Raw genomic sequence first — 24,982 nt, forward strand, 5'->3', positions numbered from 1 at the left:
CTGACTGTCAGTGCGGGTGCGTCAGCACCATCCTAACAAACAAGACGTTTAGGTAAAACTGTGTAGGCACCTTCTGCCTCTCTGCTCCATTGTTCCTGTGATGGTGCTGTCATTATAACAGCATGTACTCAAAGCAACCCAAACCATTTCAGGAGGCAGGCCAAGGCATCAAAGTCATTATAGTTAATATGGTTTGACCTTTCAGAGGCTGTTACTGTACCTCATGGCCTTTGTTGATGTTGGAAGAAGTTGACAAATGCTGCAGGGATTAAAGCCATACATTAACTTCAAAATTTATAAACCTGTCAGAGAATGAGCGTTTGCTTCTGTGCTGCATCTTGTGCTTCCAACTCTCCCATCTCTCAGCAAATTGTATGGAGCAAGCTGAGTCTTCAGACCAAGTCTTCCCCTTCCTCCCTTCCTCCCATTCTTCTTTCCTTTTTTTCTTTTTTTGACAGTGTCTTACTATTTAGGCCAGGCTGACCTCAAACTTGCTATCCTCCTGCCTCAGCCTCCCTAATGCTGGAATTGCAATCTCAACCTAAGATCGAGATTTCTGCTCTTGTAGACACCAGGAGAGATTGTGCATCACTAGGGGTCCTCATAGTCCCTTGTACCCATCAGCATAGATCCCTGGAGCTGAAACAAGCTTCTTAGAAACTATTGCTAGCAAAGCAGGGGCTGGGTTGACAACAGGAGAAGCAGCCTTGGGACACATCCAAGGTGAACCTTGTAGTTCCATATCAAAGAATAGAACGAGCAGAGATGGAAGGAAATGCTGCTTTAAACCTTGGAATGTGGTACAGTCGGCCGGTTCTGCTGCTGTGGATTAAATCAACCATGAATCAAAAATATTTGAAAAAAGACTTTCACTAGTTCTGAATATGTACAGACTTTTCCTAGTACATCCCCTAAACAGTGTAGAGTAGAACAACTTTTTACATGTCACTTACATTGTATTAGGTATAGATAATCAAGAGATGATTTATAGTATATGAGAACATGTATGTAGGTCCTATGTAAAATACTATGTGACCAGATAGGAGGGGCTTGAGCATCTGCAGATTTTTGGTATCCAAGGGGGTCCTGGAACCAGTACTGTACTCCTGCCTTACTAGCAAAAGGTTTACAAGGTAAGAAGGTAAAAACCAGGTTTGGGGTTCTTTAAGTCTGCTTACATTGTCTTGAATAGCAGTAATCTTAGCACTGTCAGAGAAAGCAAGCTAGCTAACAGCAGTTCCAATGGCAGCTCCAGCAGTGGGGGAGGCTGGGGCATTGATTATCCAGCTTTTGTCACTCATGCCCTTCCAGACATTTACTGTCAGCTATTCATCTGAGGTCCTGCCATCCACATGGGTGGGGAGGAAAAGGGCTTGAAATTCAAAGCATCCACTTTTCCTTATATAAAAAAGCAGGGAGGTAGCACTTGTGTTTTTAACTTGTAGACAAAGAATATATTATAGACAGGTGCAAAAAATCCTCTTGCAACCTAGAACTCACTGTACAGCTTGAGTTTTGATATATATAAGAAGGAATATAGGTTATAAAAGGGGGGATGCTGATATGACTGGACCCAGAAAGGCGGGTGGCTTTCTACCTATGTATTCCTTCTGTGGGTCTCAGGACCCAGTGGAGAGAAGCTGGCTCCCTACATCCAGGGGCCAAGGGGTTTTATTCCCCACTCCCCCCTCCCCCCTCCCCCCTCCCCCCGCCAAGAAAATCCTAGGTTGCGAGTCAGCCTCTAACCAGGGTGACTTCAGCTAGTCCCTTCCTTCATGTTTCTTCCACTCTCCAGCTCCTAAGTCCTTCCCTTCTAGAAGGCTGCCTCCATCCCATCTAAGAGAGAAGTTTCATTTGCCTAGACCAGCCCTGCTGCTTCAGTTTCTCCTTCCCTGGTAACTCAGCCTCGATCCACCTTCCATGGTTAAACCATAGTAATTATGAACCTGGAGCCAGATGTTTGCTAGCAGTGTCACTTGGGAGGGTCCTTCACCTCTTGGGCCCTCATTTTCCCCTTGGGAGACAGGAATAACCACCACCAGGAATAACTCCTGCTAGGGAGGGAAAATGATCATCTAAATTCCTTCTTACCTTCCCTGTTTATGGGTGTAGGGTAGCATGACTTATGCAGGTTTATGTGCTGCACCGGCATTCCTCAGTTGCAGTTAGAATAGTGACATGTTGAAGGGTCAGGTCTGGTTGTCAGAGCTCCACTGCCAGCTTCTGTTGTGTGTTCCTCTCTTAGCTAAATGTTAATTGCTCAGGCACACAAAGTTCCTTGGCTCGAGTGTCCTTGCTGTGGGTATGTGGCTCAGCTGTCATCTTAAGCCCCTCTAGGAAAACAACAAGGAGAGCTCAGTGGCAGCACACAATCATTTGGACTTGGTTGTTTTCTTGGTTTCCTGACATGCCCAGCTAGTTACACATACCTGGGTGGAATGCAAGCTCAGCTCAGTGGGAGGCTGGAATCTTGGCAACACTTTTGTAGTCACTGGTTGAGTACAAGAAGCTAGTCACATACTCATGCCTTAATGACACTGGCAAAGACTGGCATTTTGCTTCCTTACCTGCTGGAGCAATGGTTTGGGGGAGGAAGTCTCACAGCAACAGCAGGCAGAATGTGGCCCTGGCCTCAGAAGAGACAGGCACAAAAACCCAGCAGGAGACAGCCCTTAGCCTTAGCCTATACACTAGGCTGCTTCTCTCCTCCTAGCTCAGTGATGATCACACACACCGTTATCCCTTGTGTTGGTTCCTTTCACTCTGTACATCCTGGGGCCCTGTTGTCCACGTGCCAGGCAGCGTGTTGGGTGACATGGGGTATTATGCTTTATTTTAGTGGGTCAGTGTCTTTCATCTTGAAAAACATCCTGGGAGATAGCCCTTCTCTAGAAAAAATCAAAACTCGGATTGTCTCAGTGACTTGTGAGGATCTCATGGCTAGGTGGCAAAACCAGAACTTCCACAGGGCACTGGTGGCTCATGCCTATAATCCTAGCTACTCAGGAGGATTGCAGTAAAGTCAGCCCAGGCAAATAGTTTGCAAAATCTTATCTTGAAAAAAAAAAAATCCATCAAAAAAAAGAGCCTGAGGAGTGGCTCAAGCAGTAAGAGATCCTGCCTAGCAAATGTGAGGCCCTGAGTTCAAACCCCAGTACCACAAAAACAACAACCACCAAAAAAAAAAAACCAAAAAACCCCACAGTTTTCATTTGAGCATTTAAATCTGGCCTGTGGTTTCAATAAAAAACACAGTGCTGAGGCCTCCATGGAGGAGTTTCAGGGGTGAAGGTATCCTCTCTGATCAGGTTTCCAGGTTGGCCCTTCCCCCTGCCACCCATGTATAAGAACCAAGCAGCAGCAACAATGCCTGGAGTTTTAAGTGATTCATCCCTGTCTAGGCTGTAGTCACCCCTTTCTTCTGTGGATTAAGGCAGCCAGGAGGACATGCCTGTGTGACTCATCCACAAAGTCTCAAGCAGAGCAGGGGCAGACAGAGATGGCTGGGAAGCTAGGATGCTGGCCCTGGCCTGCACACCTGGTCTGTAAGAGCATGAGCATTGGGGACAGACCCTGGTGCCAGGTGGGGACTTGGCCTTAACATGGCACAGTATACACAAGTCTCCTCCCCAGTTTTGCCAGCCTGGGAGGTTATGTTGTGGGGCGTTGTAAGGAGGAAGTACAGAGGCCTGGTGAGAGGCAGTCACCTGGTACACCTTCCTGTGAGAGGAAAGGGGGAATGTGGGGCTGGGAGGAGTCTGCTTTAAGATGGAGCAGTCAGTCCTAACAGATTCTCCCTGGTGGAATGGTACAGGCCACCTGAATGTGATATCCAGCAGATTCACTTAACTGCCAAGAGTAACTATAAGGAGTCCTGTGCTGGTGTCTTGGCTAACAGCTTTGCAGCTGGTCAAGCAAACAAACTGAAATGAGCCAGATGTACTGGCACTGGGGTCCCATCACATTGCTGGCCAGGAGCCAGTGCGCTGTGCCTTCCTGTGGGACTGTGTACAAGTCAGAGCTCTGTGTCCTTCTGCAGCCCTCTTGAGAAAACTGAAGGTATCCCTAAAGAATCCTTCTGCTAGCTCCTGGTGGCCACAGAGTGAGCAGAGGCTTGGGGTGGTGGTAGCCCTCACCCCACTGGACACACTGTGGTTCCTGAGCTTGTGGGTACCTGGCAGGGGGACCTGCCTGGTGCTGCCCAGTTCTCCCAGGCTGCCAGGAAGAATGACTGACCTGGGGGAGCAACTGGGAGCTGACTTAGCAGGGAGTGGCAAGGTCCTTAGCCAGCAGCTTGAGCAGACAGCCTCTTGCAGACCAAGCACAGGACCACAGTGCCTCACGGGTGATGCACTTCTCTGGTGCACTTTTCTGAAATGGTCTTCGTCAGTGGCTATAGGGAGGGTTCAGCAAGTCAGTGCCTTATAGGGATCTGGGAACACAGTGCTCAGTAGAAATGTTCACTAATACTGGTCACCTCAGCCTATGTCAAAAGCACTGACTGCAGCTCCAGGGGAGGTGGACAAAAGGGAGAGGGAGGTGTTATGTGGGAGGGAAGAGGAAGGAGGGCTAGGGTTGGGTCCAGAGAGTGGTCCTTGGACTTGATCTCATGAAACTGGGCCTGTGCCCAGAAAGGGGGATGCAATAGAAACAGCAGGGACACAGCCTTATTTAGGGCTCTGAGGCCAAAGAGGCTTTCAAATACTGCAGACCATGTTGTTCAGGGGACCTAGAGGAAGAGCAAGTGGGTGGAAGCAACTGCTGTCCAGCTGGCGGTGAGGAAGAATAGGACAGTGTGGGCCCAGAGGAAGAAGGGGGACCATAAGATGGTGACCACGCCTGAGTGGGGACTCCCAGAGAATGGTGTGGGCTTGTGTGTCCCATGCCAGCTTCACAGAGTCCCCACACAGGATCACACCAACTCCTCAGATGTGCTGGGTGGGGACAGGGGTCTATCCTATTACATCACCTTTTCCAAATCAGTGAGCCCTCAGGTCCTGCCTGAGGAAGAAGCTGGCGGACACAGGGATGTCTGAAGCTTTTATTACCCTGAGTGTAACAGATAGAACACAGTCACAGTATAAAAAACAATTAGGTGAGGCCACAACACAGTTTGCACCAGGGACACATTCCTTTCTGCAGCTAATTACCTGGAAAAAGCCAGTTATGATTGTAAAAATTTTATTCTCTTTAATAACAATAACAATTCCACTAAAATTATACAAAGTACATTCAATACTTAAGTGGGGGAAGCCAGTTTGGCCTGGAAGCATCATGGGTTGACTTCAACTAAGGAAGCCCAGCTGGACTGGGGGAAGTCGGGGGTGGAGGTCTGGTTGTAAAAAATAAAAATGTGGACTGGTAAAAAAGGCCACCCACGAGGAAGCAGGGTGAACGTGCACGTTCCAGGGAGGGCGGGCTCAGCTGGCATGCTGCTGCTGGGCACAGGGCTCAGGCGGGCTCTGAGTTGGTGGGGGAAAGGTTTTTGTGCTTAAAATACTGCACGACTTGTTGGGGTAGCTCCGCCAACACAGCTTTGGCCAGAGTCTCCTTTGCTGCCTGTAGGGTGAGGGTGGGGTAAAGAGGAGAGAGGTGGGAGGTTAGTGAACCTAAGTTGGAAAGGGCTGTTGTGTGCAGAGAGCTGAGCGGCAGGGGTCCATAGAGGACCAAATGTGGGTTGAAGGCCGAGGTACTCCAAACCTGGCAGTCCTCACCCCAGCCTGTGCTTGTAACCCCCCACGAGCAGTGGCTTCCTTTATGGAAGTAGAACTCTTACCTTGTGTGCTGCACATGCCCGAGAAATAACATTTTAGGATGAATTTGTCTGGGGGAGGCTTTTAGGGGGGAAGATTGCTAGATTGCTGTGCAGCCTACTGGCTGGTAAGCCTGTCCTGAACACCTCATCAACTGATAGAGAGTGCCATGACTGTCTGATTTCTTGCTAATGACCAGGCACAGGCTTCAGTCCCTGAATAGCTCAGTCACTGTCCTGGGCATGAACCTGGGACAGTGACTAAAGCCCAGCATTTGTTCTCAGGAAGTTAATGCTTCAAGGAAGAAGCAGAACCACCTTGGGCAGACCCAGTGGCTTCTGGGGTAGATGGGAGGCCCACTGGGTTACTTCTTGCTGAGCCACGGAGCCTCAAAGGCCCCTTCAGCTGCAGGACCAAGGCTCCAAGAGCTCAAAGCTTGCCCAGGGCCACACGTGAGCCTATGGTGCTGTGAGGATTAGGCCCCAAGCAGGCTTTGCAGAGATGGCATCTGAGACAACCCAGCCCCTCTAGGGTTCCTCACGGGCCTGCTGCCAACCCTGGCCTCCTTGTGGGCAGGCCTGGGGTCACGGCAGTAAAGCCAGAGCCACCTCCTGGAACAAGGTAGGGCCACAAATTCCTCCTGAAGAGGCTTTTGGAGAAAGAGGCCAAGCTGAGATGAGAAGGGTGACTCCTGTCTTCCATCTTTCCTTCTGCAGAACGAGGGGCTGGCTGAGGGTAATGTACTGGATAGCTTCTCACCCTGGGCCTCTGCCCTTGTTCCTCTGCCAACCTCAACTGCTTTGCCCATGAGGCTAACTTGTGTTCTACTCAGGAACCCAGTTAGAGGGCAGGTCTTCCCAGCACCCTGCCTGGCCTCAGTCTGGACTGGGTACTGCTTCTGGTGCTCACAGCATCACAGTGCCTGGCACATGGTAGGCCCCCCAGGAAGCCAATGGAGCTGAGGGGGAAAGGTCTAGGGTTGGGCCAGACAGTCCCTCCCCAGATGTTCCCCCTTGAGTGGGAGCTGTTGTTGCTGGGCCCTGTGACTGCCCCCCACCAGGCCCAGGCACTCACGTTGCGGAACTCTCGGAAGGGCACGAACTGCACAATATCGCGGGCTGCCTCCTCGCCTGTGTGTGAGCGCAGCCTGCGGCTGTCTCCGTCCAGGAACTCCATGGCAGCAAAGTCGGCATTGCCCACACCCACAATGATGATGGACATGGGTAGCTTGGAAGCCTGCACCACAGCGTGCCTTGTCTCCTCCATGTCACTGATGACACCATCCGTGATGATAAGGAGGATGAAGTATTGCTGCAGGGATGATTCAACCAGGCACTGAGCAAGGTCCTTAGGTCCTGGCACCCCTTCTTTCTCTCCTCCCAGATCTTCTGAGTGCTGGGAGGAAAATGTGCTGCCTATACCCTGTGTGTCATCTCCGACTCTTCTCTTCTGGTGTCTAAGCCCCTGGCTCAAGGCCGGCTTTGCCAGTCACTATGCCATAGGACTCTGGGCAATTGACTTAACTCACTGTGCCATTTCTTCACCTGCAAGTTGGGAGTACTGCTCAAAGAGACCATGCTTGACACATAGCAGCAGCTGTCTGCTGCATTCCTGACAGGCTATGGTTTGTGCCTGGCCCACAATGTGGGGCCATCCTCCCCTCCTCAGCTTCCCCTGGGCAGGAGAACCTGTACCCCATTCTTTCCCTAGCCATTATGGCATGAGGCACCTGAAGGAGCTAAGAGCAGGTCATACGGGTCAGCACTTCCAGGATGTGGACTTTGCTGGTCAATAAAATCCCAGTCATGGCATTCAGTAGCATGGAGTCAGGCTGGGAAAAGCTGGCCTGGTGTGGTCTTTCCATTCTGTACCCAGGAGAAACCCTTGGTATGATGCCAGTGCCATACCCTTCACTAAGCTTCATTGGCCTGATCAACAGAGGCAAGGCAGGAGGCTCAGGACTTCAGGTGGCAATGGCCTTCAGCTGGACCCAAATGCCACTGTGCAGCCTGCTACATTTATTTTTACTTTACCTCTATCTACATAAAGTGATGCTGATTATTCATGTACAGTGGGATATAAGGTTTCTTTACAATTTATTTTGGTTAAAAAAAATACTGAATAAACTAGGCATGGTGGCACATGCCTGTGATCCCAGCTACGGGAGGCATAGGTAGGAGGATCTCGGTAGGAAGCTAGCCCCAGGCAAAAACTTGAGACCCTTTCTTAAAAATAAGGCAAAAAAAAAGGTCAGGCACATGGCAAAGGGTAGAGTAGCTGTCTAGAAAGTGAAGGACCCCAAGTTCAACCCCAGTACTGAAAAAAGAAATTAGTGCAGGCGATCTGAGGATAAAGTAGAAATCGTGACAGTTAGGCTAGTGAATGAGGTTCAGGAAAGCTCACAGCAGGCCTAGGATTCCAAACTGGCTGGTACCTCCTTTTCAATTCAGCTCCTTCCTCGACACCTCTTTTCCTGGTTGGGGGAACTCAGTTTTTTTACCTGTCCAAAAAATAAACAGATAAGCCCTATGGTGCTGAGACTCGCTGTTGGGGACCTCTGCCTGCTACTCTGGACCTTCCGATTGCCAGAAAAGAAAACTAGACCTGGGGCTACTCAAGGTCACATAGCTAAGGAGGGCAGAAGTGACCCAGGTCAGCACTGGGCCACCTTTTTACCTAACATAGCTGGTTCCCTGGGGAACCTGGAGCGCTTACAGGCTCAGCCCCTAGGGTGCCTTGCTCCCTGTGTGTTCCAAGTACAAACTGGACGGAAGGAGTGGCTGAGCCCCCACCACTGCAAGCAGCAGTAGTTCAGCTCCTGCACTGTGTCTTTAAGAGACCAGTCCTTTGGCTGGGGATACCTGTTGCCATGGAGATGGCAGCCAGAATCCTGCAGTGTAGGGCTGCTACCAGCCCCCCATCTCTGGCTTTGGGGCTTCATAAACCCATCTAGACTATGGCCCCCTCCCCCACCACCTACCAATGCTCCTGGGTCCCTTCCCTTAGGTGGCCTTTGACCGGCTTTAATCCCATCACAATTGGCCCCAGACAATATTCCTAGGGTACCTAGGCTGGCAGGAGGGAGGACACAAAGAGGTCAAGAAGCTTGGTGACCAGAAAAGAAAAGAATGCTGGATTGTGGTCTAATTGGCCACCCCAGTCAGGGGTGAGCCTGGTCTTTAAATCCTTCCAGCTCAGACATGCACCCACCACTCCCCAAGTGGCCATCTTGGCTTGCTGCTTTCCCCCCAGGGAGAGGAGAGCCGACGGGTGGTTCCTGCAGGCTGTGGGTACCAGCCGATATGGCGGGGAGTACCTGGAAACACAATGACAGTGGTGACAGACACTGCCTGCCACCCTCACACTGTGAGTCCAGTATGCTCAGAGAGGTTATGTGACTTGTTAAAGTCTCATATCCAGTCACCCCAGCTGACTCCAAAGTTGGGGCTTTTTCCATGATGTCCTCCTCAGCTGCTCAGCCTGTTACCAAGAGGAGAGCTTCACACCCAGCACCCTGCTGTCTGAGGAACTGACTGGCCAGGACAGCAGTCTGGGGTAGGTCCTGGAGTCCTGGCTGCAAGCACTCACTCCTGGGGGTTGGCAGCCTGGGCTGGTCTTGATAGTGGAAGTGCAGCTGACAGGTCCTGGGCTTCTTACCCAGCCTGGACAGAGCCAGGGCTCTCCTGGAGCCTCAAAGATCCATTTCTGCCCTAGATCCCCGCTGCTTAGCTCCCAGGACAGATGAAAGGCAAAGTGGGAGGGGGTTGAGGATGGGGTAGAATCAGGCAGGAAGGGGCTTTGCAGGCCCTGCTCTCTCCACAGGCAGCCTTGGGCTGCCCACTACACAGCCCTTCCTGGCATGCCCTTCCCAGCTGCAGCACCAAGTGTAGGATCCTCTGTCCCCAGCAGATGTGAACTCTGCTTCCACTGCCACCAATGATCCCCAAGATGCCCCTCTGCACACACCTCTTTCCCCACTCTTCGGGCAGTTCTCCCACACGCTACATCTCATGGGCCTGGCACCCTGTCCAGGCCCAGAAACAGCCAATCGCTGTCAGGCAGAACCCCCAAACCCAGCCTCCAGGACATCTCAAGGATGGACCAGCCCTTGCCACATTTTCAGGTTTCCAGGGCTGTAAACAGCTGCTTCTCCTAATGCATTTAACATGAGATTTGATTAGAAGAAATTGACCTGATCATAGCAGTTCCAGGCAGAATGTGGGGAAGCTGTGCGTACCCCCAGCTCATTTCTGAGAAGTTGGCTGCCGAGGGCCCCAGGGATGGGAGTGGGAGAAACTCCCAAGGTGCTGCCTGCTTCCTGGTTCCTCCTCCACTGGGGCACCAAACAGGAATGAGCCATGAACAGCAAGGCTCAGGTCTTATGGGACAAAGCAGAGGAAAGGATGAAGAGCTATGAAAGGTGTCCTTCTTAGGCCACCAGAACCTGCTTAATACCCTCCCAGTGGCTCCCTACTGTCTTCAGGAGAAAATCCAGAGTTCTTGATGGCTCCCAAGGTCCTGTGGAAGTTGTCTCACTTTTTCAACCTCACCTATCCCCACAGTCCTCTTACACCACATACCTTCCCTCAGCCACACCTGAAGGCAAGGACCCCCACGTCCCCCACGCTCCCCTGACCCTCTCCGGCTTCTGCAATGCCTTTGTCTCTGCTTGGCCACTCCATGTACACATCTTCTAGGGGGCCAACTCTTGAGCATCCCCCAAGTCCCAGCTTGGATGTCACTTCTCTAAGAAGCTTCCCCGTGCCCTCTGTTGGTTAGGTGCCACTTTTGTGGTCTTGTACTGTCACCAGCACAGGCCTTAGTTTCACTGCTACCCCTCTGATCTGGTTCCCCCTCACCTGCTCATTATGGTCTCCCCTGCGCCATGCACAAATATGCTCTTGGAAAGACACATGGAGGGAATGAATGGGAGAGTGAGGCCTGCCTAGAGAGATGCCACTGCCACTTGTTCTCTGTTTCCTGTATGTGGGTGTGCATGTGTGCACATATGGCTGGTGACAGAGAAAGTGAAGCCATAGCAAAGAATCCCCCAAACCACAAAACGGCTGAACAAAACCTTCAGATAATCCACAAATTACTTCTTTAGCTGTGGGCCTAACTATGCTTGATATTAAATACGTGCCTGCGTGGTGCCCTCAGAAGATTCTGTCACTAGCAAGCACATCCTGAATGACAAGCACTGGGCAGGAAATCTATGTACCCATCTAGGTGAATCCTCACAGTGCTTCAGAAGACAGGTATTGTTGTACAGGCAAAGAGAATACACTTCAGGGAGCTTAAGCTGCTTGCCCTGGTCACATAGCCAGGAAGTGGGGAGAGATGGGACTTGAACCAGGTCCTCCAGAGCTTGAAGTTGAGCCATAGGGGCAATCCCATGCCCCTCTTTGGTGTACCCTGAGACCAGGGGTAACATAAGGCAGGAAGGGGTAACATAAGTGTAGTCAGCTACATCCACTCCTGAACCTCAGAGAAGGACTAAGTAGAGAGCCCCCTGGTCCCATTCTTGCAGCCAGAGATGCTCAGAGATCATCCAAGGTCATACGGTCTGGGTGGGTGAAAGTTTACCAAGGTGAAGGGAGCCAGGAGGCGGCTGGGAGCACCAGCTAAGGCTGATGTTTAAGTCCTTTTGCTTGGAAGAAGGGCCCAGTACTCCTCTCCAGGGAGCCCCCAGCTGCTGTCCCTGGGCCCAAGTCCTCTCCAGACCTGGGGTCCAGTAGGCATGGTCCACCTCTCCCAGGACCCCAACCCTGCCCAGTCTGACCCTAACTGGCAGCACAGAGGAGTCCTGGAAGGGTGCCCTCTTGCTCCCCCACTCAGGTTGTTTTTCTGGGAGAAAAATGCAGGCCTATTTTCCATCCGAGAGCAGACTCAGGTGGCCAAGAGTGGGTGGGACCATGGCTGGCGGCCTCACAGGAGGGACTGAAGTTGAAAGCTGCCTCTCCTCTGCCTCCTCCAATAAATTCAACCCCGGGACCAGCAACTAAAAATGATGTCCCTCCCAGGCCTTTCTGAGTTACTGCCCACTCATGTGGTCCCAATCCTCATGTCACCCAGAGGACAGCATTTTATAAGAGGAAACAGGCTCAGAGCTGGAAAGGCACTCATTCAGGTCTCAGCTGCTATGGCCAGGGAGACTAGAATTGATGGCTCTGTCACACACCCACAGTAAAGGCCACCAGCCTCTGCCTGCCTGTCCCCACCTCAGTGCTTTGTGCTTGCTGTTCCCTCTTTCCTGGAACATGGTTCCCTGAACCCTGGGCTGGCTTGTCCTTCAAGTCCCTTTGGGTACCAGTGCTGTGCTATCTAATTTAATATTAAGACCAGCTCTTCAGTGGGCCCTATTGGCACCCCAGGGCACAACAGGACTTGTGATCTGCCCCAGGCACACAGGAGGAGGAACAGGATATCTGATTCCAGGGGTTCCTGTGGCCCCAGACCCTGCCCTGCCTCCAGGACAATCAGAACAGGCTTTGTCCTTCCCTGGAGTCAGCTCTGTGTCCCCTCACTCTCTCCTGAGCCCCTTCTCTTCTCTTTGCTGCTACTTTGTGGAACTCAACTCTACTTCCCCAGTGACCAGGCACCTCCCTCCTCTAGGTGGTCCCAATGGTTCCCTTCACTCATAGCCCAGGGCCCTTTCCCTTTGGAAAAAGTCTCTGCTGGGTCTCACCCATGCTCCTGAAGCCATACACAGCAGGGCTGGACCTAAAGCCATCTGTTCACACAGCACTCACCACATAGCAGGCTCTGTGCTGGGCTCAGAGACACGATGGTGAACATGGAGAATTAGGGAAATGCATAACAGCAGAGTGAAATGCAAGGCTTATGAACAAGACATTGCCACCCAGAATCAGAAGCAAGAATGTGGAAGGTCTGGGTGGTCAGATGGGTAGTCAAGGAAGGCCACTGGGAGAGGCGATACTGCAGGGACACTGAGCGGCCATGGGGAGTATGGGGAAGGACTCTAAGCAGAGGCTCAGTTAGTGCATTTGAGAGTCATGGAAGAGTTTGGGATGTGGAATCACCCTAGGTGAGGGAAAAGGAAGGACAACAGGAGAGGAGGCTGGCTGACAGGGAGGGAGAGGCCACAGAGAAGGCTCCCATCTGACTATGGGAGGTTTCACCAGGTGTGTGGTGGATCTCACCTTCTGCCTACCAGGAGAGTGGAGTGTAGGGGGCAAGAATGGGAAAGGGCAGCTGCAGTATAAAAATGAGACAGGGAGGGGACCATGGGAAGGGGAAAAAGGAAAATTTGGGATATTATGGAGTACAGTGAAAAGAACATTCTAGAAGGGACCTCAGCAACACTTTCCTTTCAATGGAGGTAGAAGCCAAGGGAGGGGCAGGGTTTCACTGAGGTCTCTTAGGGAGAAGTGGCCAGTTTGGACTCAAGTCTCCTCACCCCAGAACAGGATCTGCCCCCAGGATGGCTTGAGCCTGAGGAGCAGGGCTGGGACCAGGGGCTGGGAAGCCCTACTTGTCAATTTCTGATCATTCAGGTCCCTGAGGTCAACAGGGGAGTGAGAGGACATCAGAGGCACTGGCCTTAGGGCAGGGGTAGAAGACCCTCAACCTATTCTGCTGAGGAGGTCAGGACAGGTCATGGTGGTGGTGGGGAAGCAGGCAAGATGACCCTGGTTGACCCCTATGCTGGCATCTGGCACTGCTGTAGGACCTGCCTGGAGTTGGAGCCCGAGGGGGCCAGGGCTAAGGACAGAGATGCCCAAGATGGCCATCTGCCATATGTTCTAGACACCATGCCACAGCCTTGGCAACCTCAAGCCAGGCCAGTAATGCCTTGATACTGAGCAATGGGCCAGGGTCAGACAGTGCTGCAACCCTCCACAAGTGGCAGGGGCTGCTCTAATTGGACCTAGGTATTTAAAAGGGTCAGCTACAGGGCCTCAGGGACCACGGTCACCTGCTGGCCATCTGTCCTGGGAATTGCACACACGCTCATCCTGGGGCGACATCTCCCTGAGTCACAGCTCTACTTCCTGCAACGCACAAATGAAACTGCTTTCCTGAGTGTGGCTCCAAGAAGCCAGGCCCTGTCAAGTACAGCTTGGTCCAACGGCCTTACAACTCAGGTAAATAGAGGCCTACAGAGAGGCAGTGCCTCATCTGGATTTAGAACCAGGGAAGGTGGAATATCCTGCTCACCAGCCCCATGGGGATGAAGGAGAGGAAGTGCAGACCCCAGCCCGTTCCCCTTCGTGTCAGGTGTGGTGCGGGCCATTGCCAGCCCTATCCCAGCATGCACCTGGCTATAGCTGCTTACTTACCGTGGCTGTCTGTTGCTGCGTGGCCTGGGCTGCAAACCGGGCTACATGGTTGACGATGGGGGAGAAATTGGTGGGACCATAGAAGCGGATGTGGGGCAGGCAGGCTGAGTACGCCTGGGCGATGCCATCCACTCCTGCCTCAGAGGAAGAGTCCAGATCAGCCCTGCGCTCTGACCCCACATCTGCTCCTACCCTGCTGCTGACAAAATGTGTTTCATGCTCTCCCCAAACATCCATGTATGGCCAGGGTGGGCTCATGAGATGGGAAGCTTGCAAAGGCAGTCCAGGGTGGTAAAAAGTCAGATGGAGTCAGCTACTCTCCTGCTTTTGCCATTTCTGGGCTGTGGGGCCTGGAGCGAGTTTAATTTTTTCTGAGTCCTGTCTCCTTGTCTGTCCACGAGACTGATGATCTATGCTTTTGAGCAGCTGGAAAGAGGGGACCAGCAGCCCTTGCCCAGAGAAGGGGCTTGGTCATGTTTGAGTGACATAGGAAGCCACCTGGAGGTCCATTCTGGACAATGTACAGCACCTGCTTGGGATGAGGACTGCGGTGTTTGCATAGCCCCTGCACAATAGGCAGGTGCTCTTATGAGTCTACCAACTTCCCGCTGCCCTGTGCTCCTGCCCAGAGACCTCTGGCTAGGGATGAAGTGGACCAACCTAAACTGAGACAAATGCCTCTGAAGACCTACTCAGGACCAGAAAGCCACAGGGCCACATTTTTAGCCAGTAGATGCCCATAGTTGCCAAGCCACAGCCACATCCCCAACCTGGTGGCTTGATGGGTTTCCCTTTGGAGTCCTCTCATAGTTTATGAACGGTCCTAGAGGCTCAGAAACCCTTATCAGTCTGGGAAGAGGGTGAGCACAGATCCCATCCTCACTTCCAGTCCCTGCCTCCACAAGTCTGTCAGGCCACCCACCAAGGCTGTTCCTGGAAGGCAGACAGCAGGCTGGCCTCTCAGCTAGGGAAGGAAGCAAGCAGGAGACTACAGCAGGGTATATTGGGGTACCCCCCACCTCCTCATTTACACAGGGCTTGGGCCAACTGCCTCCAATTCTCACCTGACAACCTAGGGAAGTGAGCTAAGAAAGTATCACACCTCACTGGGGCAGGTAATAAAGCAAAGGCCCAGAGAGGTACAGTGATTTCCAGAAGGCCCCACAGGCACAAATGGGCAGCAGCTGACCTTGAACCCAGGACTATCTGACTCCATACTCTGGCTCTTCTTTACCTGTCACTCTGAGCAAGTGTGATAGGGAGGGGACAAAAGAAAGGGACAGAAATCCTTACCCACCTGGGATGGTGGCTGGGTGTGGGGTGTGGGGTGGATGCAGGCAGGGTTCACACTCACCTGAGCAGAAAGGGTTGGTGGGGTTGAAGTTGATGGCAAACTCATGGGAGACCTGAAATGCAGAGGACCTGCTGAGTGGCAGCTCTCACCCCTAGCCTCTGCCAGACCAAGCCCCCTCTGAGAGCACCTGGTTCCTCGCCCCACCCCACCATCCATCTGGGCTACTGATCCCCCACATCTGCTTTCACAGACCCTCACTTCATAATGGAACTGATACCTTCCATATCGTCCAGCTAACTTCCAGGCTGTCCAGGTTGCCTGTGCACCCTCACCTCACTGAGAGAGACCCTGAGTGGGACAGGGCTGCCCCTGAGGGTGGTGGGTCCAGAAGCACCGCTCGTGGGGTGTATTCTTAGAGGGTGTTTGGGCCTTGATGTTCCTGATCTTAGCAGTAGGCAAAGTACCTGGAAGGGAGCCCGGCACACACCAGGTAGCCCACTGGATCAGATACCCTCGCTCAGAGCTGAACTGGGGATCGGGCGTCACATGGGCCCAGATGTGCAGCATGTGGATCTGTGGTAGATCTCCGAGGGACTGGTCCCTGCCGACAGCTCCAGCCCCCTTTCCCCAGACTGGGTGGATCAAAGGCTGACCCTGTATACTCCAGAGCCAAGTCCTGCATCTGCTCAGGTCATGGAACCAGGTGCCAGATCCACTCTGTCCACAAGCAAGGACGGCTCACCTACCGCGTGCCAGGCGCTGGGATATAGCAAGAAGGAAACCGAGTGCCTTCTCAGAGATCACCAGTAAATTACAAAATGCTGTTAGGACACAGCCCAGGCAGGGAAGAGGTCCCCAGGCAAGTATGGCCAGGGAAGGGCTCCTAGGGAGCAGGAGTGCCAAGCTGAGAAGCAGTGGGGGGAAATGGAAAGGGGGCAATAGTGTGGGTGAAGTGCAAAGGCCCTGAGGCGGGAAAGAAGGAAGGAAAGAAGGAAGGAAGGAGGAAGGAAGGCTGGCTGATGGGACAGGAGTGAGGGGTGCCAGATGAGAGAGGGTGGGGGGCTTAGAGGGCCAGGCCTGATGGGCTTGGACACAACATCTGTGTCCTCTCCTAGCCAGCTCCAGTATTCTGCTTGGCACCACTGGGCACTTGGCCTGGCCAAGCCCCAGCCTCTCCAGAGTTGCCCTGTGACATTTCCAGGGAGGCTTTTGCTCAAGAAAATATCTCATTCAGCTGAGTTCTTTGAAAGCTGGCTGGTGTCCTAGCAACAGGCTCGTGCTGGGTCCCGGCCACCAGCTCGCCCTGCCCTCCCCCCTCCCCCCACCCCCATCCCCTACACATTGTGTAGCTAGCCCAGAGGCCCTCACACAGGGCCAGGATGCCCATCTCTCCTGCACAGGCCCTGTAGGTGAACACAGTCCTCCCCAGAGAGGACCACAGAGGACGGGGGGGAGGCAAAACTCATTCGGCAAAGAAGATGCAGCCCAGTGGGGCAGACAGGGAGGTACTGGCTGAGACAGATGTGCCCACCCCCCACAGGATGCTCATATGGGAGGCAACAGATTCAGGGGGAGAATCCCTACAATCCATCTGCCCACCTGGAATCCACAGGTGGTGACTGCCCCTGTGGTGAAGGTGACCTTGAGAAGTTCCGTGAAGGCCCTGAGGCACAGGTTTTCACTCATAGGATGGGACAGTACTCCCTGGGCCTGTCAGTAGTGAGTTCTCCAGCCTTGGAGCTCTGTCCCTGTTGACTTCTCACCAGAGCCTCCAAATGCTCCCCATTCCTGGGTCATGTGAGGCCCTGGCCTGCCTCCTGCCTAGACTCCCCACACCTGCACCTAAAGGAGCCTCCTTTTCACACCGCTCTCTCTCCTGGCTCCTTAGGATCCGTGACCTGCTTTCCTGTCCCTCCTGCTCCCTCGCCAGTGTCTCAACTCACTCCCCATGCGCAGCCCAGCCCTCTCCACCAGCTCTCCTGCCATGGTGGCTCCTGCTGTGGTCACTGAAGTGGGCAGTCCCATCTCTAGTCTCACCTCACCACCCAGCCTGTAGATGGGATTGGACCCGTTGGCCACTCTGTCCTCACTGAAATGATTCTTCAGCTTCCTCACTGGTATAATGGGGAAACAGGAAGGCCAAATGAATCAGTTTGGGTGACAAAAAGAAGCTGGCAAAGCAGGTGGAGCTGTGTCTAGAACATTCCAAGCACCCAGCAAGTGCTACTTTCCAGCGATTTGCTTCCCCTGGCTTCCTGCTGCCCCCTCTCCTCAGTTTCCTCCCATCTCCAGTGGAGCCTTTGCACAGGCTGTTCTCTGTTCCAAACATGCTCTCTAACCCCACTATACCCTCAGTGACTCTGCAAATGCCTACCTTTCCCTCCCTTTTTGGCTTGGATCTTGCCTCCTCCAGGAAGCCTTCTCTGATCCCCTGCCTGTACTGGGTCCCTTCCCCTGGGCTTCGCCAGGCCTTTGCCACCCATCTCAGCATCCATGTCACTGACTACCTTTACCTATGTCAGACAGAATGCAGGAAGCCTAGTTAAGATGAATTTCAGACAAGCAATGGGAGATTTTTAGAAGTTCATCCCATGCAATATTGAGCACATACTTATGCTTAAGAAACTGCTTACATGAAATACAAACTTAACTAGGTTTAGCTAATTGCTAAGTCTGGCCACCCTATCTGTCATATGCCTACTTAACATGGGCTTCAGTTACCAATGGTTATAATGTGCTCTCCCCTGCCACAGCCTCCATGTCTGCATGAGGTCCAGGCCTGAGACATGAGTGGTCTGAGATATAAGGCACAGTGGCAGAACACCTAGGCCCCCCACCCAAGACCTGCCCTAAGCAGATCCTAGGGAGGCTACACACACGAATCCCATTTCAACCAAAAAAGAAGCTATGGCTTCACTCACCTTCCAGTCTGGGGGCAACTGGGCCCCAAATCCCAGAGCTGGAAACATCTTGTCACTAACCACAGAGAGGAGAGAAAAACATGGTGACACAGCTGGACAAGGGGCTACTACCACCCACATTCTCCCCTCCTGATCCCTGACTCTGGGTGTGCCCTTTGCCTTGTATACCTCCAGGGACAGAGAGAAAAGCTTGCCCCTCTAGGAAAAGCCCTATTAGAATTACCTCTCTTCTGAGCCCAGGCCCACCAATCTGCCCCTGAGCACTGAGCATGCGCCTCGATGCAGCTCTACCCACAGCAGACACAGCTAATCAATGCAGCACTTCTGACCAGTGGACCTGGCTGCAGCTTCTAGATCTTCTCCAACCAAGACCCCAGGCAGCCACTAAGCCAATGTCATGATGGAAGTGGAACAAACTGGTTCCAGTCTCCCAGCCTCCAGTTATGGCTAGGGGGAAAGTCTCCAAAAAAGAGGACCCTGGTTTGGCAATCGAGGCCCTTAATCATCTGGTCTCAGAGCCTACCTGTTCCTCATGCCCACCCCAGCCCTGACCACTGGCCATTTGCAGATCTTACACACACAGGACACCACCTCCACACATAGAGGACACAATTCTGTTGTGCCCTACCTGAAATACCTCTCCCCAGTCTGTTCCCTCTAGCAAACTCCTACTTGTCCTCCAAGGTTCAAACAAAATGGCCCCTCTCTCTGGACCATTGATGGGTCCATGATACCCCACAATGCCTCTCTCTGGTTCTCTCTGGTGTTCCTAGCTCCTGCCTCACATGTCAATAGGTCCCTCAGCACTCCAGTCCTCTCTCTTCTTCTAGTGAGAACTCACGCAGGGAAGGGACAGTGTCTCATTCTCTTGTCCCTTTGGCTGCCATGTGGAGTGCAAACTGTCAGGTGCCAGTGCAGAACAGGAAGACCAGTGAGGAGGCAACTGAAATGAGCTGGGCAGGAGGCAATGGTGCTCAGTGTCCAGAGGGCACTAGGGCCTTGCTAAGCCTGAATGGTCATTTGATGGCTCAGTGAAGGGTCAAGTGGCCAGTAGACACCAGGGTCCTCCGCCTGACCATGTAGAGAGGGACTTCTACCTCCCTGTTCTGCATGCTGTACCTCTCTTAATGTAACCTGTAATTACAGCCACCCTCAGACTCTGACTACCTGAACCAGACACTGGTCCTGGGGTGTCTCTCTCTAGAAGGCCAAGTGTATGGGGCTTCCTGAGCCTGCTCTTTTCCCACCATATTTCTTACACCTGCTGCTCCCAGTGTGCTACTTCCTGGTCATTGCATCCTCTGACCTCCCAATCAGCTGGTGACAATGATGTTACCTTCTGTTGGTCTTTGTTCCCTCCACACAGCTTTCCTTCAGTGACTTTCCACTAAGCCCCCACCCAAAGGTCCTCATGGTCATGGGAAAAGGGTCTACACATGCCAGAGTAGGAGTGAGCCTGTGAGACCATTAGGGGCTTGGCCCAGGAACTGAGATGCCTGGGGTCCAGTCCCCGTGAGCTCTAGGTCTCTATTTCCCACTTCTACCCTCCATCCTAGTCCATTTTCTCACTGGCTGCTTGGTGCACACCCCAGTTTCATCTGGGCTCAGCAGGTAAGAGTACAGCAATCAGTTAGCAATGTCTGCCATGGGTAAAAGAAGGGGTGATGCTGTGTGGATGTCATGTGCAAGCCATTGCTAGGTATGCAGATCCCTGTGCCCCTTCTAGCTGTGACAAGCCCAGCTTCCTAGGCTGGAGGGAACTCATAAACATACAGAGTTCTCTCCAAGCTTACCTGTCATAGTCCTGGATGATCTGTCCCACTGCCCAGATGGCCGACAGATATTCATTGGTGCCCATGGGGTTGATATAGTGCAGGGAAGAAGGGTCCAGGGGGTTTCCATTGGAGGCTGTGAAGTCTATTCCAACCTGTAGAGAGAGGGAAAAAGCCACTCAGTGTGGCTACTAACCTCAGCTCCCTAGCCCACCCCCATGGAAAAGGAGAGGTTGATGGGACATGGGAAACCTACTGTCTCGCAGCCTCAATCCTCCACGTGATGGTCTGAAACCTGGGACCTTCTTCTTTCACTATTCTGCTCTAATGACCCACAGTCCCCTACTGCCCACACTTAAAGTCCACTGCCCAGATGCAATACAAGTCTCCCTCATGGCCCCAAGTTCCTTTTTCTCCCACTATCCCTGCCCACCAATTCATCTGTCTCCCTTTCCAGGCCTTCATTCAGGACGGGCCATGCCATGGTATCTCCCTATCTCATTCTCCGTCCAGGCCCCACTCAGATGCCCCTGCCCTTCTGAACCCTTCTCAGACCCTCACCTACAACCCAAGCCATCTCTCCACTGACCCTCAGAGCACCAGGTGCCAGGACCTGGGGCTGCCTGGCAGGGGCAGTGCCCATCTCTGTGGCCAGTTGGGTGCACCTGGTAGGTAAGGCTGGGGAGAGTGCACAGGGCAGTTGTCAATGGGACTTAAGGGTGAGAGAATATGAAGTGGGGTCCTCCCTGCTCTCTCAGCCAGAGGGGTCCCAGCCCAGCCCCTGGAGGGGCAGCACAGAATGGGCAAGAATGGCCCTTGCTGAGCCCAGGGGCATTAGCAGTGGAACCTAGTCACTGTAGGGAGGGAAGAGGCAATCGTCTGTGTCCCCACACTGCTGGAGTCAGCCCTTGAGGGAGCCCTGCAGCGGCACACCTGAGAGCCTGGAACAGGGAGGTGCTCAGTGGACATTTGCCAATGAGCAGACCCAGATAGGAGGGCAGTGGACACTATGGGTCAGAGGTCAGCAAGGCCACTCTGACTCTGGGAGCTCTGTAATGTCCCAGACCCCCTACTGGGACCTAGAGGTGATGATGGAGAATGGCAAGATGATGTGGGCAGGTAGGCAGAGAACAGTGACCAGTAGGCTGCTCCCCTGAGCCTGTGTGAGGAGCAAAAGGCCAGAGGATGGGCCAGGCAAGGGGCCCTTCATTCTGTAGATCAGTGCTAATCAGGTGCCTGCTATGTGCCAGTGACATGCTGAGATAAAAATGGAAAAAAAAAATAAGCAGAGACAAAGAGGGAGAAGCGTAAATGATTTCCAAGACAGCAAGTTCCCTGAAGATGATACAGCAGGAAGATGAGACAGACAGGGAGGCATCAGGGAGGAGCACTCTGAGAAGGTGGCAGAGGGAATGGCAAATGCAGACGGAACAGCAATGCAAGGCCCTAAGGGCAGAGCTTGGTGTGTGGAGAGAATCATCAGAAACAGTGTGGCTAAACTGAGTGACCGAGAAGGAAGGTGGTGGCAGGCTGGGCCGGATGGCAAGGAACTGACTTTTTGTGGCCAGGAGGAAGAAAATGACTTTTCCTGTCTGTGGAGGCTGTGGTTAGCAGACACAGGCTGTGCAGCTGTACCTGACCTGCAGTCAAGCCCCAAGTCAGCTGTTCACCAGGATAAGCCACCTGTACCCTCTCCTCGGGGACATACCTGTTGCTCCAGGGAAGTCCTTCCTGAAGGCCCTGCTGCTGCAGTAGAGCCTAAACCCTGGGGAGGACCCTGGTCCCTGGGCAGGGATGGGGAGGGAGGGGCTTACGGTGAACATAAGCTGGCAGCCTCCCAGGATGTAGTCCAGGAAGGAGTAGTCCCGGTGTATCTGGAAGAATTGGGTGAGTCAAGTGGGTCCCTGGATTTGGCCATGAAGGCCCCAATGAGCAGTTCCTGCTCTGTCCTGAAGCCTCAGTAGAAACTAGGAGGCTGGAAACAGCAGATGGACCTGATCTGACTAGAACAAACCCCCAACCCCTCTATAACAAAGGCCTTAGAGCCATGGTTCCTATTGGGTGGAGCCTCTCTCTCTCTCTCTCTCTCTCTCTCTCTCTCTCTCTCTCTCTCTCTCTCTCACACACACACACACACACACACACACGTATAGATAAACAGTTTCAGGCAGGGTCCCAGTGACTGGCATTAATACACCTGCTGATTACCTGATGGAGAAAGCCTCTACCCGCCCCTGCCTCCTCCATGCCTCACTCAGTGTCCTGCCTTCTAACAAAGAGCCCAAGGCCTCTTCCATAAGTTAATAAAGCAGTTAACACACTGCATTTGTTTTGATGGCAGAGGCCTCCTTCAGGTGAGGCATACTGGCCTTCCCATTTTGGTGGAGTTAAAAGGGTTCCTTTCAAGATAAATGTATTATTTTAAGTTAATTTTTTAAATGGAGGAGGGAGAAAGGCTGATTAGGAAAACTCATGAGGAGAGGAAGTGAGTGCCTGACCTATGCAGAGCTCGTTTTTTGTGACACTGTCACTGAAAGCCATGGGACCCTAAGACTACTGGGCTCCCGACTAGGAGACAGAGGCTGGGGCCTGATCCACCACTTACAGAGAGCAGTGCCATATTTGCTCTGTATCTCAGGCCTGAGTCCAGCTCTTGCTGTCCAGCCCAGGCTGCTTTCCTAATGTCCCGCCTATCCACAAGGCAGGAGGCCACCAGCTACCCTGTGCCATCAGCTTCATTGCTTTCTGAGCCTCAGTGGCCCAGCTCTACCATGAGGATCACAGCCACCTGGACCCTCTCAGATGCCAGAGGAACAAGATGCTTCATCTCACGGCTCTCGCCCCTCTAATGCTCAATTGAGTGGGCAACCAGCACGGACAGCAATGGCTCCTAACAGTCCACAAAGCAGGAGAGGCTCCAGGAGGCCTCTCAGGCCCTCCTTGGCCTCCCACAGGATAGGGACATGGGACTAATCCCTCACTTGCTCTCCTGTGTTAATGTGCACACTCCGCATATGCGGAGACTGAGATCCAGAGAGGTCACAGAGCCAGGATGTGGCAGAAGCAGGATTTGACTTCAGGTCTCACTGGCCCCAGATCCCAAGTTCTGTCTACTCTGTCTGCAGTGGTGCCCCCTTGTAACTCGAACCCAGCCCGGCTGGCCCTCCCCTGCTGCTTACCTTGCAGGATCGCAGGATGATGATGCCAGAATTTCTGTAGCTCTTTTTCTTCTTCTGCTTCTTGGGGTTGATACACTCCAACTCCAGCTACCACCAGGGGTGAAAAGAGGCTCAGATGGGGATGCTTGGGGCCAGATTTTCCTGAGACCCCAGAGTCCTCTCCACAGCTGTGACATGGGATGACTGCTTCCTCCAGGGAGCTGCCATGGACTGCCACAGAAATGGCAGGAGATGGGCAATTGTTCCTCCATACAACTCAGCACATCACTGCAGTGGAAGGTCCAGCTGCAGGTGTTGAGTGACAGCTCTGACTGTACACTAGGGGCCAGGTCTGCTCCTGTCTCCTCACTTCATCCCACCCTGAGTCCCTGCCCCCAGACAGATGGAGAAACTGAGGCCCAGAGACATTGAGTACCTTGCTCAAGGCCATACAGCCGGAAGAGATGGTGTGAGCCCCTATCTGCCTGATTCAGAGCCTCCCACTACCAGTCCTCCCCTGGCTTCTGCTGAGATCCTGGGGTCTGGACACATGGGCCCATCTTACCGGGACGCCATCTCGAGCCTTACACATCTGTGACACCGAAGTCTGGAACTCGCCAATGAAGTCATGACCCCCATCGTTGTCATAATCATAGCACATGACCTGGGATGGGTCCAGCACAGTCATCCCAAAGCTGGTCCCAAGAGGTGCTCTCTACCCATCAGCGTCCCAGGCAAATCCCACATTTTCTGCGTGGGTACCACCTTCCCCTTCCCCTACCCCAGCATCTGCCTAGCTGGCCTGAGCTGTCTCCTGCTGGGGAAGAAGAATGTGGTCACCCAAGAACATGGGCTATGGTTCCAGCATGGCGCTCGCCTCCCCACACGCCTAACCCTGATCCTCTTCTGGCTGGGCTGGGGTCCACTGGCTCCTTGGCAATGGCCTAGTGTCTTCTCTGGATTGCTGTTTTTTTTCTAGATGGTCACAGAAACCCCAGTCTTACATGTTCCCTAATGCCATGTTGCCAGGGCACTTGAGGAGGAAGGTAGGGATTACTGTACCCATCCTACTGGTGGGTACATGGAGGCCCAGAGAGGGAAGCCCTTGGCCAAAGCCTGGCAGCAGCAACAACAGCCACCCCAGAACCAGAGCCCAAGTTTTCTGGAGCCTATCCTAGCTGTTGCTCTCATTTCACCTGCCCACAGATCAGCCCCTAAGGACCAAGGAGTTTTAGAAAGAGGAGGTGATCACGTCCTCACCATGTGACCATACTTGAAGCATGTGATTGTTTCTGAGGAGTTTCTGCCTTTGTACACTGGCCAGCAGCTCAACTAGCTTTTGTGAAGGGCAGGCAATGTTGGAACCAGGCTCATGGAGGTGGGGACTCTGCCCAGGCCCTCAGAGGGTCAGGTTGACCCTGGGATAAGGACCCAGGGTTCTTGTCTCCTCTCCTAAGATTGGGCTCTTCCTATCTTAGTAAGCAAGAGCTTTGACAAGCCCTTCTCCCCCAGCTTCAGGCAGACTAGGAGGTGGAGCTGGCTAGATGAGCACCTCCAGAGTCCCCTTACCTGGATGGGCTTCTCCATGTCCCCATCACACAGGGATACCAGTGGGACAGTGAATGGCTTCCATACAGGGTCCAGAGTGTACTTGATCACCTGCAGGACAGCAAGAGGCAGGGATATACTCACTGAGGATAGGTTTGAGGACATGGAAGCCCACAGCCACACTTCCAGAACACAGGCAGCACCCCATGGCCCTTTTGGTGCCATCTGCATGC

At 53.0% G+C, this 24,982-nt stretch overlaps 1 protein-coding gene and 1 pseudogene across 3 annotated transcripts in view; one reads left to right on the top strand and one right to left on the bottom strand.

Moving 5' to 3' along the window:
* The first annotated feature begins 1,421 nt into the window (after positions 1-1,421).
* On the top strand, positions 1,422-1,539 carry LOC141417762 (small nucleolar RNA SNORA40; annotated as a pseudogene).
* Positions 1,540-5,026: 3,487 nt separating this feature from the next.
* The window catches only part of Cpne2 (copine 2), a 41,439-nt gene continuing 21,483 nt past the window's right edge, over positions 5,027-24,982 (bottom strand). For 2 of the 3 annotated variants that reach the window (XM_020164624.2, XM_074055956.1), the window contains exons 7-16: positions 24,771-24,860; positions 23,767-23,865; positions 23,223-23,309; positions 21,858-21,917; positions 20,065-20,198; positions 18,272-18,326; positions 15,411-15,462; positions 14,057-14,190; positions 6,828-7,064; positions 5,027-5,559 (exon numbers count right to left, since the gene is read on the bottom strand). In XM_020164624.2, the coding sequence (XP_020020213.1) occupies positions 5,452-5,559; positions 6,828-7,064; positions 14,057-14,190; positions 15,411-15,462; positions 18,272-18,326; positions 20,065-20,198; positions 21,858-21,917; positions 23,223-23,309; positions 23,767-23,865; positions 24,771-24,860 (1,056 nt within the window). In that variant the 3' untranslated portion in view covers positions 5,027-5,451. The other variant, XM_074055957.1, reaches the window with a different exon arrangement.

Source organism: Castor canadensis, chromosome 15, assembly GCF_047511655.1.
Source record: "Castor canadensis chromosome 15, mCasCan1.hap1v2, whole genome shotgun sequence".
NCBI lineage: Eukaryota > Metazoa > Chordata > Mammalia > Rodentia > Castoridae > Castor > Castor canadensis.